A 17,058-nucleotide genomic window follows, 5' to 3' on the forward strand; every position below is an offset into this window, starting at 1 on the left:
GTTATTCGAAAGTTTAATCTTAGCGAGGAATGGTGGTTATATCCGGTAACACTTTCTCACCTAGCTCATGATGTAAACTTTGTTTCTATGTATGTGATATATTTGTTCCTTTTATTCGATTTTTTTTTTCAAATGATTAGATGTCTTTTGGTACATTTATCTTTTGTCAAATAGTAATTCAGACACCCTTCCCAAGACACCAGCAAAAAGAAGAAGAAAAAAATACATGTAAATATGGAGCCACGAATAAGGTATCGAGGGTATTTATAACATCCCCATATTAATTATATATATTATCATACATTTTATGACAGTTTTGATAATAAATCGCAATTAGGTTCACTCAAAACTGATGCAAAGTGATCAATGGTAATAAACACGTCATTTTACATGCTATATGTCTAGTTACTAACTTCATCAAAAGGGTTTTGAAGGTGGAGATACTCCAGAGAGGAAGTAAGAAAAGAAAGCCAAAGACTCGCTGGGCTTGAATAATGGCACTGCATGTCCAGCTTCCCTAAATGTTGCGAACGTTACTCCCTTGTATTCTTGCACCCACCCGCTTACCTGCACAACATATATACATTAACATCTTGCCAAATACTACCTCCGTCTCATTATTAGTTGACCTACTTTATAACTAAGGGAGTAGCTTATATGCGAGCTTGCGAAACAAATCAATCCTGAGAGAATGTTATTTGGTTCTCCAAATGTAGCATTGATTTAACCATTACCTGTTTCTGGTGATACCAAGGTCTCCACGGCTTAGTGATTGGTAGACCCAGAGTATCTAAACTGTATCTTGTTGACAATACTGGAACTCTCCCATCCGTATCTCCACTGAAATATAGTCCATCACAAATTATACACGTCAAGTTAACTACATTGATCATGGCCAATTTTAATTGTTATGGATACATTAATAATGACTCCAATTACCTGTAAACCCAAATTCTGAGCCCTGCTTCAATAAGCTTCTTATATATGGGAAGAACTGAAGGTCTTGAATCTGGCCAATTGTTGAATATTGTATCACTGCGCAGCCATATAAAAAAAAGAAGCTAAGATTCAGTACTCTTCTATAATATATGCCTCACCTTGATGAGAGCATGTAATGTACAGAAGTCAAAAATAAAACTCTCAGCTTTATAATCTTTAACAGCAATTTATCGTTGACATATATCTAGAAGAAATTTAGCTGATATAATATACTAGTCGTCGCCTGAACTCGTCGCCTGAACCTTTGAGTGCGCACTAATTTTAAGTAAGCTTTATTTATCAACTCCTATTTTAAGTCAGTTAGTTTTAAGTACTGTAGAGAAAAGAGGTAAATAGTAATTACTTGCATATGCTCCATTTCTTTAGTTGACGGCCATCACTAACATGCAGGGCCTTCTGAACATCAGCTCTATTGTAGAACACTGTTGCATAATTATCAAGGCATGGATCATAACCACCAATAGTCCTCGGCATCTACATTAAAAGACATTTTTATATAAAAATCGTCATAGATATAATCATATTCAAATTGTAATCGCAATAGCCAAGTAGCACTCACCATGTTAGCAGACTTGGATTTATACATGACTTGTGCCATTGATTTGAACTCAGGTACAACCGGAACAGTGGTACAAGCTGGAGTGTATATACTATATATATCAATCACTTTATACTGAGTGAATACTTCGTCTACAGCATTAGTACATTTTTTATTATCCCACGTATCATTTCTTTTAAAATCACAGTTTTGAAGTATAGTTTTGTGGGTTTCCTCAGAAACTATAGCATGACTCCAAGCATAATCCACCAGACCTTGCCAATCTTCAGCATTTGATGTTTCAGGGTTTCCCAACTACATTTGTTTCATGATGTTTAAAAAGAAAAGTAAGAAATACTGTGTATGCATATATACAAATTTCATATGATCAATTAACAAATAAAGTGAAAGATTTTTTATTACCAAGAAACCTTTTAGATCAATATACACCGAAGGATTTTTCTTTTTCATGTCATAAATTAACTCGGCCAGTTCAGGAACATACTTGCCTGTCAATTCATAATCATGTGCATCAGTAAATAGATACAACAGTTCAACATTTACTCCGGAATGCAAAAAAATTGCAGTCCGACAAATTCGCAGCTACTTGGTCTGGCCAACTTTTGCTGCGAATTTTTACTGCCATTCCAAAAGGCAAGAAAAACAGGCTAATTTTTCTGTGAAAATTTGCAGTCATTGTGCAATGACTGCAAAAATTGGCAGCATATGAAGCAAACTATTTGGAAAATTAACTTGTAGTTCAAACCTGCATAACTTTCTCCAGCAATGTAGAAACTCCGGTTTTGATATGATGGGAACTTGAGGAACCATTTTTGGAGGAAGTTATATGAATCATTGGCTAGTAGAAAATCAAAGAAAAAACAAACATGTGTTAATTGTAGAAGTGGTTTGTTGTCGAAGCATGCACTGTCGAAAGAACATAAACAATAGTACTACTATGATTGACCGCGCGCTCACTAACCTGTGAAATCATCTCCAAGCTGGCTATAATCGGACGATGTATTGGAGTAAGAAAAACCAACTCCAACTGGGGATTCTAGAAATAACATGTTTGCTTCTGCAAAGATCAAAAAATTGTTAAATTGTTTTTAGTGGGCAAAGAGAATAAGAGATACCATCATTACAGATGCATTATATATGTGTATGGTAAGTTGTAGATATTCATTAGCTGAATCAAAACCTCTATTCCATGAGTAAGGATTGGACTTGATTCCAGTTCCATCTTTATCCACAATGAAAGGACCAATCTCTTGTGTTGCTCCATATCCAACAGAAGAACAACCAGGACCTGATACAGAAATTATATATTAAACTTAGGAATTAGAGTATATTCAGTTTCTGGGCACATTGTCTAGTAGCTAGTCAGTGCGGAAAGTCCCATATGTGGATTGTCAGGCACCCTCAAAAAACAAGGTGCGAGGCCTACACCCAAGGGGTAGAATATTCTTTGGGAAGGCACGGTACTATAACCAACGGAGTTTTTTTCCTTACTCTAGTAAAACAACTACTCCGTTTTGTAAAGTGTGACGTCCCAGGCTAAAGTAAATACACAATCAAAGAACAGTAGTACTACTGAGAAAATCATAATTAAATTTGTACCTCCGTTTAACCAAAGGACCAAAGGTTTCTTCTCAGGTTGGCTTGAAGCCTCGTAAAACCAGTAAAAAAGAGCCCTGCCATTCTTTTCCTCGACCGTGACATAACCAGCATAATGTCTGAAATCAGCAAAGGCTTGAGTTGGTAAATCTGTAACAAGATCATTATGATACGCAGTGTATTCTACTCTTGAACGCGACCAAGGTCCATGACTTGCTGCTGCCTCAATCGCTAATGAATGGACAAGACAAGAAACTAAAACTAGTTTCGCAAACTTAAATACAAAACTCATGTCTTCAAAAGATGATGATGATATACATTGAACACACACATAGAGTCTCATCCATATTTAAAGGAAAAAATCATCCACTAATATGGTCAAGAAACAATATAAGGTAAATTTTGATTTGTTATTCAAGTTTCTTAATATATCTGGTGTTTCTTAATATATATATCTGGTCATCATTAAGGGAGCATGTATGCTGGATTAATTTGGTAAGATGTGTGTGATATCTGACGTGGGTTATAAGGGTAGTAGAAGATTAATTGAAGATGATTATTTTTTCTTTGCATGGGTTGTCATAGTGGTCAGTGGAGACTCCATTTCTATCTGTGGATTGTTGAATTCACATGCATGTATCATATACAGTATGAATCATTGAGGCCGCGAGATAGAGTTCCCGACATAAGACCAAGATCTGGACCCTGGAGGGAGTACTTGTAGGACTATCATCTTGGGGTGCAAGAAGTAGTCGAGTGAAGCCGTATTCGGTTTGAGCTTCTTTTCTTTTCTTCTTTTATAATATACAACTAGCAACTGGGTTAGTGTCATCATTAATTTCCAGTCTTATTTGCAATACTTATTTCGCAAATTGAGTAGCTAAATTATTTAATAATTTTGCTATTGGTGCGATAAACTAACTGGGTACCTATAGGATTTCAACTTCTAATACTAACACTTCTTGTGAATTTTAGTCCCTTTTTGCGGTCCCAAAAGTGTAGTTACTTTTTTTGCCGTATCAAAATCCCATTAGCAGAATCCAAATGTATATTCTCATGATATTCTTTCAACATCACAAAGAGCCATCTAATAGCTTTTTGCTGAATTCCGTTATCTGTAAATATAATGGTTCCTTTTCTTCTTCTAATGTAGTTAATTAGGTATGTACATCAAGTGGCCTAAGTTAAGTGTGGAAGTTTCAAAAAAGGTTAATGTGACATCAACAGACGGAGCTTCCGTATGCGTCATTTGTTACAGTGTCAAATCATCATTATCATTGTCGTTAATAGATAGGTTTTATGTTGTGGTTTAATTCTTGTGGATTCTGACTGGGGATAATGTTATAGAACTAATGAAGATGATGGGTGGTATTGGGGTGGCAAGGAAACGCAACAGCAATCAGAAAATCAGGTTATTGAACAATGACATGGATTTCAACTTTTAGTTCATAGTTGAGAAATGAAAGTGACAATATAAATTCATCTCTTTCATGGTCCTAACTTTCGCACTACATAAACATCTATCGAAAACACCAATAAATCCCACCTATCATGTTGTTTTATTTATAAGCATTCACACCAATAACATATGATTGAGATCACCTATTGGGGTAGAATCTGATTAGTGAATAATTAGGTTGTACTCATTGATATAAGTAAGATATAATTAAGGATCACCTATTGGAGTAGAATCTGATTCAGGGTAAAAGGTTGCACTCACGGAAATCTTTGTAGAATATACTAGATGATCGTGGGGGGCGACCAAGAAACAAAAGCTAGACCAAAAGCAAAAATCCACCAACAGTAAAGATATTAACAAAGACGGAAGACCATAGATTAAACTTCGAGGTTTTAGTCGGAACAAATCTAGTCCATAAACAAGTGTTTGATTCCTGCTTCAAAAAAAATCATTCCAAGTAATCAAAGTTTGCACGATGTTAAAGAATGCATGAAGATATATATACTAACATACACAAGAACAAATCTCTGATACCCCTACATAGAGATGTAAAACGTGCTAGCCCAGCGCAACCCGACTCACAAAGTTATGTGCTTACTGTGCTGCGTGCCGTGTTATGCCCAATATTTTGGCATGTTGTGTCGTGTTGTGTTAGAAGTCGTGTTGTGCTCTGCCATGTCAGAAAAATAACCATGGTGTGTTATACCGGCACATATATATTTTATGACACCTAAAAAAAATCAGACATTTTGGATATTATATGTATTATTATAGAAATAAATCAACTTAACAAAAACAAAATGTCTAAAATAAGCTAAAACAAAGATTTTTTTTTGTGAAATATACATAAAATGTGATTGCACCATATTGTGTAGTGTTTTATGCATGTTGTGACGTGTTTTTTTCGCATGTCGTGTTGTATTGTGACACATGTTGTGTTGTGACGTGTATTAACATGGCACATCATTACACAACTAAGCGATCATTATGTGCTATGCGTGCTAGGTCACGTGTTGTACTCGAATTTTACCGTGTTGTGATGTGCCATAAACGTGCGATACATTTTACACCTCTACCCATGCGCTCCTTCTACAAGCATGGTTAAACCTTGGATAAAATCACAAATAACGCCTATCATTTCCATCAATATAATTGCATAACACCCTTGGTTAAATGAGTTGTGATGATAGATTACCAAGTTAAAGACGGGATAATATTCTTATTTTATGAATCTTTTGGTATTGGGTAAGTATAGGTTACATGAAAAGGGAAAAAGGAAACCCTAACCGCCTTCCTGTTCGGGTATGAATTTTCTTTGATCAGATCGAGCAAGGATTTCTCTGCAGATCATCGAGACCCAGGAATCCTTATGAGTCGAAAAGGACCAGCTCACTTTCTGGAATTTCACAATGATGGTAGGGATTCAGGACCAAAAGAGTTCACAGAAGAAGGTGGCTCGGGTGAACCATATTATACCATCAAGTTGGGGAGGACACATTTACACCGAATTCAAAGCTGGCTGCGCGCAGAAGTAGTTCTACCGCATAAATTCTGGGGAAATTATGGTAGGGTAAAAGAAAGCTTGAGAGCCGGAAAAACGCCTCCCATTCCTTTTTAGAAAAAGAAAGTCCCCTTGGGCCCGCTAAACAAGGTAAGAAAAGAAATATTATTTCAATGGCTTTTCACCATAATCCTACTTTTATAGGATAGTACGTTTAGAGATTTGAAGTTTTCTTATGGCGGATTGAGATATTGTAAGGGAATTTCTTTTTCTTTGATCATAAATCCATATGTTTCATCAATATTTGTACTGATGCGATTCAAAACATGTTAGAGCATTGCTCGGTTGAACCCACCAAGCATTGGTATGTCAAGTTTGCTTGTCATATTTAGTATCAAAACTCAATTACAGTCGCTTGATTAAAATTACTAGAGTCAACTTCGTTTAGGTTAGACTAGAAAGTCTAGGAATGTTGAGACATACAAGTATTACTATGAAGACCTGAAGAACATGAAGACGTATCGACTATAACGAAGACATCATCCTTCCACTTAAGGTTAGTGATACTGAGCACTTGACTTGTTTCCTTTCCTATCGTTTCTTTCAAGTCGTTTAAGATTGAAAATATAACATGCGAGGTTATATATATGATACCCTAGTATTAGACTTGGTCATATTAGTATGATCAAAGTGTCAAGGAAGTATATTGAGTTACGAAGTATAATGTTTATCTTTTGAACTTCGCAAACGCAACATCGACATAATCTATGTGTTAGAGCATAGCTCGGTCAACCTCGCATGCGTTGCTATCTCAAGCATGTTTGTCAATGTTAGTGATCAAAACTATAAGTCTTGATTTCTAGCCTACATAGCTAAGTCTCGGACTAGGATAAAAAAGTGTAGTTGAGATCAAGGACTTCATGGCGATTCATCATACAACGACGAAGATCTATACAAGGAACCGTGAAACTTCATCAACAAAAAGGTATGTGGAGACTTGAACTTATCTATCACTCAAAAGTCTATCTCTTCTATCTCCTACTTCTTATGAGACAAAAGTCGTATGTTATATAGACTAGATCATACACATTTGACATTTCGATCTGAGCATTCATTGCTTATCTTTTATCTCGAAATCGTGTGTTGGTAAAGCGTTTCGCTTTGATCAAGTTTATCTTCACCTAGTAACGAAAGTCATGAAAAGTTTCAATCACTTTGAGAATTGCTCTGACGTGAATCGGTATGTGAATAACGGCTACATAGCGTCCTCTGAGAATGTCTCAATGATTGAAATGAGAGTTTAGATTACATAACCATGTATTCCTTGAACCGAAGTTTTCGAACTTTGTTGATCAAGAGAAATCAGGAGGACTGTGGAATTGGCTTGCCAAGTCCGCGAACTGTCGGAAGTTCTCGACCGAGAATTTCTGCTGGGATTTTCAAAACTCGTCTGTGTGCTAAGTCCGCGAACTGGCGAAAGTTCTCATCCCGAGAATTTCTGCTGAGTTTGGAAAACTCAACCGATTAACTTAAGTCCGCGAACTTGTTTGTGAACTTAAGAGGTTAGGATCTAAAGATGTGCTCTGAATATGAAACATTAAATTACTAAGGAATGCTTTATGAAAACCGTGGCTATAATGTTCATGAGACGATTCAATCGAATCGAAACATCTTTATTTCAATTGTGTCTTGTGTAGTTACATAAGATCTCATAGCAATTGAACAACTCTGTAACTAGTTCATTTGAGTCAGTTGAACTAGTTATGGTGAAGAAGAACAAGGTTAATATGAAATGCTCATATGGTTAACCTTTTGGGTTACTATGTTGAACCAACATACATGTACACGTTTGGGCATGGTTTTCACAAACCCAATAAACGTCTACCCAAGTGTGTGTGACAAGCTAAGTTTTTGATCTAACGGTTGAGAAATATTAGCTTGAATATAAATCAGGTTTTCATCTAACGGTAAACATGGATTGCTTTGTAACTAAGGCAAAACGCTGATTGGAAGGCTATATAAAGGAGACATCTAGCATTGTGCAAAACTAATACCCACACGTCTGTGTGCTACTAGTGCGCCCGCTAGAGTCGATCTCCATTAACCTTTGATTTTCTTTTCTAAAATCAGGTTAAGGACTTAAAGACTTCATTGGGATTGTGAAGCCAGACCGATACTACTTTATCGTAGTTGTGTGATATGATCTTGCATCTTCTATCATACGAGTACAATCGATTGATTGGCTTGAGATCGTGAGAGTTCTCCGGTAGGCAAGATATATAAGTCACAAACATCTTCGTCTCATTGTTTGTGATTCCTCGACAATCCGCTTGTGTAGTCAGGAAGGATTGTAGAGAGGTGATTGATTAATCTAGGATGTTCTTCGGGAATAGAAGACCGGGTTATCAATTGGTTCATGTTACCTTGATTTTATATCTAAAGACGGAACAAAACCTAGGGTTTATCTGTGGGAGACAGATTTATCCTTTTATAGACTTTTCTGTGTGAGACAGATCTGTTTATAATCAAGTCTGTGATTTTGGGTTACAACAACTCTTGGTTGTGGGTAAGATCAGCTAAGGGAATCAAGTGCGTAGTATCCTGCTGGGATCAGAGGCATAGGAGTAAAACTGTACCTTGGATCTGTGGGAGACTGATTGGGGTTCAACTATAGTCCAGTCCGAAGTTAGTTTGCAGTAGGCTAGTGTCTGTGGCGGCTTAATATACAGTGTGTATTCAATATGGACTAGGTCCCGCGGTTTTTCTGCATTTGCGGTTTCCTCGTTAACAAAATTTATGGTGTCTGTGATATTTCTTTTCCGCATTATATTTTATATAATTGAAATAATACAGGTTGTGTGTTCGTAATCATCAATTGGAAATTCAACCTTTGGTTGTTGATTGATATTGATTGATCCTTGGACATTGGTCTTTGGTACCGTCCAAGTATTCCTTGTATTTGATAAAGACTCGCTATTGTTTTTAGCTTGAGTAAAAATCAAATCAAGAGAGAGATATTAACTCCTTGAGATACTTTTATCTAGATTGAGTCTGACTGTCTAGTTGATTCTCTAGCAAAGTATTTCGGAGTTAATCCATACAGATTGCTAATCGAAATATTGGTGGTGTTGTTAGACCCCCGCTTTTTCACTATGTAACTTGTTACTTGATTGTGTATTGGATCTAGGTGTGATTTCATCCTAGGAAACTATGTTTCATTATATAAGTTAGGGAGTAAATATACGAACTTGCTTCGTAATCGAAAAGAAATCAGTAGGTGTTTTGGTCTGGTTTTCTATGAAGATCTTTTGGATGGCCAATTAGAACCTAAGGTGGGAATTCAGGTAGAATCGATCTTAACTTATGTTGAGAGTCAAGGTAGAACCGACCCCCACATATCTTGGGATACTTGGTAGAATCGATCCTATCTTTTGTTGGGAATCATAATAGAACCGATCCCTACCTATATTGGGAGTCTTGGTAGAATCGATCCTAGCTTTTGTAGGGAATCATGGTAGAATCGATCCCTACCTATATTAGGATACTTGGTAGAACCAATCCTATCTTTTGTTGGGAGTCATGGTAGACTGATCCCTACCTATATTTGGAGACTTGGTAGAACCAATCCTAACATATGTTGGGATTCATGGTAGAACCGGTCCCAAGAGCAAAACTGAATTTCAACATTCACATATCACCTTACGGTTTTGTGTAAGTTTGGAATTAGGGTTTGCTAGAAAGGAAAGTTCTATATGTTGACATAATTTGAACATGTACATAATTCTTATCATTGATTGTTCAAAGATATTCCTTGATACTGAAGGTGATCCTAAACCGAAATATTGAGAATCTTTTAATGAAGATTTTCGAATTATATGTTTTTGATTTTCCAGAAATCAAAACATATCTCTAGAAAAGCTATATGAATTAATTGTTAAACTAATATTAGATATTTTCTAAAGAGAGATTTCGAAATTACAGGTTGGATATTAGTTGGAAATATGAAAACCGAAATTAGGTACTTTATTGCATATATATCTTGAGAATCTTTCAGTTTTGGAATTTCCATGTTTTCCAAACAACCATGGTCTATAAATAGAGAAATTTGTTCTTTTTGCAATTTATCCTCATCCAGGTAAACTTCATTATTTCTGGCGGATCCGACTACTAGTAATATTATACCAGAGAGGAAAGTACCTTAATTAGGCGAAATCTCTTACGTCCGCTCATTTAAAGACTTCTTTGGGATCAAGAAGCTCTACCAAATACTGTTGGTAGGAAACTAGACAAGAGCATTGTTATTTAGTTTCGATTATTTATTTGATTGACTAACGGTTGTTGAAACTTTGATTGCACCTAGTTTGATTATTCTTGAGATCCTTCTCTTCTGACATAGGGTCACTCAAACAAGATCACGAGTTTAACATTGACTTGTGATCATCCATTGTTAACAGACTCCGTTCTTTGTGTGATTTATCATAAGTCAGGAATCAAGTTTGTTATTGTGCAGGTACAGAAGACTATTGAAGAGGTCAGAAAAATAATCATCGACAAAACTGTTCTCTAGTCCATTTACGAACAAAGAGGACAATTTATGCGATATGACTCAAAGGTAGACTTATATCTTCCCTAGTCATGTACGGACGTAGAGATTAAAGTTCACAAACTTATTCCTGGAAGTTACGCAATCAAGGAGGAAAGACGATTCCTAGAGAGCATCTTACAGAGTCCTGAGAAGTATATGCATAAAGTGTAATCTTGGAGAGATCAATACTGCAATTCTCAAAATAGTTTATTCATGTTTTGGTCAGTGACGAACGCAAATAATACTTAAGCGCTTATCATGTTAGAGCATAGCAAGGTTGAACCCACCAAGTGTTGGTATGTCAAGTTTGGTTATCATATTTTAGTGAATCAAAACTCATTTTAAGAGTCGCTTGATTATGTACTAGAGTCAACTTCGTATAGGTTAGCTTGAAAGTTTTAGGATATGAGACATTACAAGTATTGCGAAGACTTGAAGAAGTGAAGAAGTAAGAAGCTACAACGACAACATCATCCTTCCTCTTGAAGTTAGTGATATTTGACTTGAACTGTTTCATTCCCTAACGTATCTTTCAAGTCGTGCATATTGAAAACAAAACTGCGAAGCATGTTTGCACTCTAGATAGACATAGTATTAAGGAATACAATACGAGGTTTATTGCTTAACCATTAAACTTCATAGATAAGATATCGACATAATCGTTTAAATGCTATTGTAATTATGTATGGGTATGAGGTGAGGATTTCATCCTAGGAAACAATGTTTTACATGTGTTTTAAGGAAGTAAGTTCATAAACTTGTTTATGAATCGAAAAGGAAATCTCCAGGCGTTATTGGGATTTTTATTCATTGCATATCTTGTGAATATCCAATATGTGTGATTTAGTATAACCGCTCACGACTTGTTTGTGTTCTTGGTAAAACTATTCACAAAGGCCTGACTTATGTATTGGTATGACTTTTATTGGTGAAACCGATCTTAAGTAATCACCTGTGAGGTATGATCGAGTTTGTGATTTGTGATTTGTGGTTGACCGAATATGGGTAAAGGGGAACCGATCCTAGTAAGAGGTGCAACACATACAAGGGGAATCGATCCTTGTATGAGGTGCAACAAGGTTTATAGCAGAAAGGGGAACCGATCCTATGGACATGTGCAACATGTTTTTAGTCAAAGGGGAACCGATCCTATGGACATGTGCAACACATATAAGTTAGATACCATATATATGTGGGGAACCGATCCTAGTACCTAGTCAATCGAATTTTGGAAAGCTAGTGTGACTATGTACAATACTCACATGGAGGTAGAACAAAAACTTGTTTTGGTAGAACCGATAAACCCATGATTTGTGATTGACTGTTCTTGATCAATCACATAGTTCTTGAAAGTCAGATGAACAATTTCTAAACTTGTTTGGAAGTGTGGCAAATCGGTTTCAAGGGTGTAAGTATGAAAGAGGACTTACAAAGTAAGGATGTCGACACACTTTGAACACAAGAAGTAATGTTTATCTTTTATTGTTCAAAGTTATTCCTTAATAGCTGATAGAAGAAAATCCCAAGATCGAAACATAAATAAGTTAATAATCTTTTAATTAAGGTCTTAATTTTATTTTAGGATAATGAGAGTTAGTAATGTGCATTTATTAGTCGAGATTTTCCAAAGAGATTTTCGGTCATTATTTTGGACAGAGCATTTCCAGGAATTATGGAAACCGAATTTGAAATTATATTGCATATCTTGAGAATATTTTCGGTTTTGGAAATTCCTTGGTGTCCAAACTTCCTTGTCTATAAATACTTGAAGTTTGCATTTCTATCAAACCAATCCTTCGTGACAGCAAACTTCCTCGGTTGTGTTGTTACTAGTGAAGCCGCCTATACAGATTGGAGAGTAACATAATTAGGCGAAATCTCTTACTGCCGCTCAGTTTAAAGTCTTCTTTGGTATTGAGAAGCTCTACGAGTACCGTTGGTGGGAAACTACATAATTGCGGTTTATCATGTGTTTTCGATTGATTGATTCACTAACGGTGGTTGAACTTTGATTGCACCCTTTTTGTTTATGCTTGAGAATCTTCTCTTCTGATTTAAGATTCACTCAAACTAGATCGAAGTTTCTACAGGGATCTTTAGACTGTTGTTAGTGATAAAGACGATCTTGTGATAATCCATTGTTAATAGACTTCGTTCTGTGTGTGATTGATCACAAGAAATTTAAGTTGTTGTGTGCAGGTGTTTATTGAAGATCTAAGAAGATTTGAAGACAAAGAAGATATTTAAGATTTCTGATTTGAGGTTCATAATCTTTGGTGTGCACAATACTTGTTTCGGTATAAGAGGATCCAACTATAATCGATTTATCCTTGTGGTAGATTGGATTGATTAATTGTGTAGATCGGCATCAATACAATTCTTTGTGATTAAAAGTATTGATTGCAAAATCTTAACAATTATTTTGGTAGTTGAACATAAGATAGATCTAAGAACCTGACGAATGAGTTTATTTGAGATAAACAGAAGAGCCTTTGTCTAACTCACATCACTTGGTTGAAGAGAGTTGATACCAAACATATTTGTTGTTACTTTACTGTTTGGAATACGAACCAAAGGAATTGTTCCAAGTACGTGACTTATTCATAAGTTGGAGACGTGGGAATACAGACGGAACTAGGTGAACTATAGGTTTAGTTGCTTGGTCTCAACTATACGAAGTTGGTTTAATTTTGTGTAGCGGCTTAATCCTGAGAGTATTCAATTCTGGACAAGGTACCGGGGTTTTTCTGCATTTGCGGTTTCCTCGTTAACAAAATCTTGCTGTGTCATTTACTTTTATTTTCTACATTATAATTATTTTATTATAATTAAAGTAAACTACACAAACGTTAATTCCTATTTACTTGATAAGCAATCCTATTGAGTTTGGTTAAGTCCGAACCTTTTTATCAAGTAAACATACTTCGTTGTTGTATTGCCTCGATCTCGTATCCATAGACGATCACACGAAGTGTGAACCGATTAGTTGCATTGTCTCGACTCAGTCCATAGACAATAACTTTCGGAGAAAGGACTTATAGGTAGGAAAATTTTTAGCTTCAGGTATATTTGGATACCCTCGCCTTTTCAATTGGTATCAGAGCAGGAAAACACGAAAAGATCTAACAATCTGTGTTTGGTGCGATACAACCTATAAGAAATTGAATCTATATCTGATTCAGTTAACGTTATGCAAGAGTTTGAATACTCAAAAGTTGAAGATGTTACTACTGAAAAAGCGAGGGTCTAACAACATCACCCAATATTTCGATTAGCAATCTATATGGACTACTCCGAAACACTTTGCTAGAGAATCAACTAGACAGTCACACTCAATCTAGATAGAAAGTATCTCAAGGAGTTATTATCTCAATCTCTCGATTTGATCTTTACTCAAGAAAATAGAAATCTGCGAGTCTTTATGAAAGAGAGATAACTTGGACGGTACCAAAGACCAATGTCCAAGGATCAATAGACTACAATCAACAACCAAAGGTTGGATTAGAGAAGTTGATTATCACGAACGCATAACCTGTATTATTTCAATTATATAAAATATAATGCGGAAATAAAACAACACAGACACCAGAAATTTTGTTAACGAGGAAACCGCAAATGTAGAAAAGCCCCGGGACCTAGTCCAGATTGAATACACACTGTATTAAGCCGCTATAGACACTAGCCTACTGCAAACTAACTTCGGACTGGATTATAGTTGAACCCCAATCAGTCTCCCACCGATCCACCTACGCCTCTGATCCCAACAGAATACTGCGCACTTGATTTACTTAGCTGATCTTACCCACAACCAAGAGTTATTGTAACCCAAAATCACAGACTTGACAATAAACAGATCTGTCTCACAAAGAAAAGTCTATAAAAGGATAAATCTGTCTCCCACAGATAAACCCTAAGTTTTGTTCCGTCTTTAGATATAAAATCAAGGTAACAAGAACCAATTGATAATCCGGTCTTATATTCCCGAAGAACAGCCTAGATTAATCAATCACCTCTCTACAATCCTTCCTGACTACACAAGCGGATTGTCGAGGAATCACAAACAGTGAGACGAAGATGTTTGTGACTTCTTTATCTTGTCTATCGGAGAACTCTCACGATCTCAAGTGAATCAATTGATTGTACTCGTACGATAGAAGATGCAAGATCCGATCACACAACTACGATAAAGTAGTATCGGTCTAGCTTCACAATCCCAATGAAGTCTTTAAGTCGTTAACCTGATTTTAGGAAAGAAAATCAAAGGTTAATGTAGATCGACTCTAGCGGGCGCACTAGTAGCACACAGACGTGTGGGGATTAGTTTTGCACAATGCTATATGTCTCCTTTATATAGCCTTCAAATCAGGGTTTTGCCTTAGTTACAAAGAAATCCATATTCACCGTTAGATGAAAACCTGATTTAGATTCAAGCTAATATTTCTCAACCGTTAGATCGAAAACTTAGATTGTCACACACACTTGGGTAGACGTTTACTGGGTTCGTGAAAACCATGCCCAAACGTGTACGTGTATGTTGGTTCAACATAGTAACCCAAAAGGTTAACCATATGAGCATTACATATTAACCTTGTTCTTCTTCACCATAAGTAGTTCAATTGACTCAAATGAACTAGTTACAGAGTTGTTCAATTGCTATGAGATCTTATGTAACTACACAAGACACAATTGAAACAAAGATGATTCGATTCGATTGAATCGGCTCATGAACATTATAGCCACGGTTTTCATAAAGCATTCTTTAGTAATTTAATGTTTCATGTTCAGAGCACATCTTTAGATCATAACCTCTTAAGTTCACAAACAAGTTCGTGGACTTAAGTTAATCCGTTGAGTTTTCCAAACTCAGCAGAAATTCTCGGGATGAGAACTTCCGCCAGTTCGCGGACTGGGTTCGCGGACTTAGCACACAAACGAGTTTTGGAAAATCCCAGCAGAAATTCTCGGTTGATAACTTCCGACAGTTCGCGGACTGAGTCTGCGAACTAGGTTCGCGGACTTGGCAAGCCAATTCCACAATCCTCCCGATTTCTCTTGATCAACAAAGTTCGAAACTTCGGTTCAAAGAATACATGGTTATGTAATCTAAACTCTCATATCAATCATTGAGACATTCTCAGAGGACGATATGTAGCCGTTATTCAAAGACCGATTCACGTCAGAGCAATTCTCAAAGTGATTGAAAATTTTCATGACTTTCGTCACTAGGTGAAGATAAACTTGATCAAAGCGAAATGATTTACTAACACACGATTTCGAGATAAAAGAAAAGCAATGAATGCTCAGCTCGAAATGTCAAATGTATATTATCTAGTCTATATAGCATACGACTTTTGTCTCATAAGAAGTAGGAGATAGAAGAGATAGAATTTTGAGTGATATATAAGTTCAAGTCTCCACATACCTTTTTGTTGATGAAGTTCCAAGGTTCCTTGTATAGATCTTCGTCGTTGTATGATGAATCTCCATGAAGTCCTTGAGCTCAACTTCACTTTTCTATCCTAGTCCGAGACTTAGCTATGTAGGCTAGAAATCAAGACTTATAGTTTTGATCACTAACATTGACAAACATGCTTGAGATAGCAACGCATGCGAGGTTGACCGAGCTATGCTCTAACAATCTCCCCCTTTGTCAATTTTAGTGACAAAACTATTAATACATATGGAATACAAAAAAGATAAAATTTAGTGGCTCCTATTCCATAGTCTAATCTTCAACGTTCCTTGAAATCTTCGTCCTTCCAAGTACTCCAATGATTCCAAAGGTTGTAAGTTTAGCACCATCATTGTTGAAGATCCGTAGCTATAACAATGAGAGAAAAATCGAGATTCTCGATCATTATTATACAGTGTCATAGTATTATTATATAACATCAAAGTCCAATTATATCAAGACTTTAACAATAATACTACGGTGATATGTATCACTCCCCCTTAGTCAATACTCCATCTCGATTATGGAAACCACTCCCCCTTACACAATGATCCGAAAACCATATGTATTTGTAGTGTGAACTACAATATTTCTCCCCCTTTTTGTCAATAAAATTGGCAAAGGTACAAGAATGGGATCATAATGAAATTTCCACAAGAGACATTTCATGACCAAAAAAAATACATACCAACTTAATTTAGATGCAATCTAATAGCCGAAGCTAACACATTCATCAAGGAGTTTTAAGATACAAGATAACCCCTATAAAATTCCACAGCCGCACTCCCCGCAAGATATTACCATTAAGCACAAGTTCAAAAGAACTCTCCCCCATTTGATGTCATTCCCAGAGAACAACAAGAGCGACCTTAATTTCGAAAGAAAAGAAGGATTTTGAAAACTAAAG

The 17,058-nt window shown here is 36.2% G+C and overlaps 1 protein-coding gene across 1 annotated transcript; it reads right to left on the minus strand.

The window, feature by feature from the left end:
* Positions 1 to 261: 261 nt before the first annotated feature.
* Positions 262 to 3,532, minus strand: LOC113319232 (serine carboxypeptidase-like 32). The gene is made up of 10 exons (XM_026567504.1): positions 3,158 to 3,532; positions 2,739 to 2,846; positions 2,520 to 2,615; positions 2,304 to 2,396; positions 1,961 to 2,046; positions 1,559 to 1,852; positions 1,343 to 1,473; positions 940 to 1,035; positions 735 to 840; positions 262 to 567 (listed from the first exon to the last, which is right to left on the minus strand). Exons 1-10 carry the CDS (start codon positions 3,495 to 3,497, stop codon positions 418 to 420), a joined length of 1,500 nt encoding a protein of 499 aa, XP_026423289.1. The 5' UTR covers positions 3,498 to 3,532; the 3' UTR covers positions 262 to 417.
* Positions 3,533 to 17,058: the final 13,526 nt, after the last annotated feature.

This window comes from Papaver somniferum, chromosome 10 (genome assembly GCF_003573695.1).
Source record: "Papaver somniferum cultivar HN1 chromosome 10, ASM357369v1, whole genome shotgun sequence".
NCBI lineage: Eukaryota > Viridiplantae > Streptophyta > Magnoliopsida > Ranunculales > Papaveraceae > Papaver > Papaver somniferum.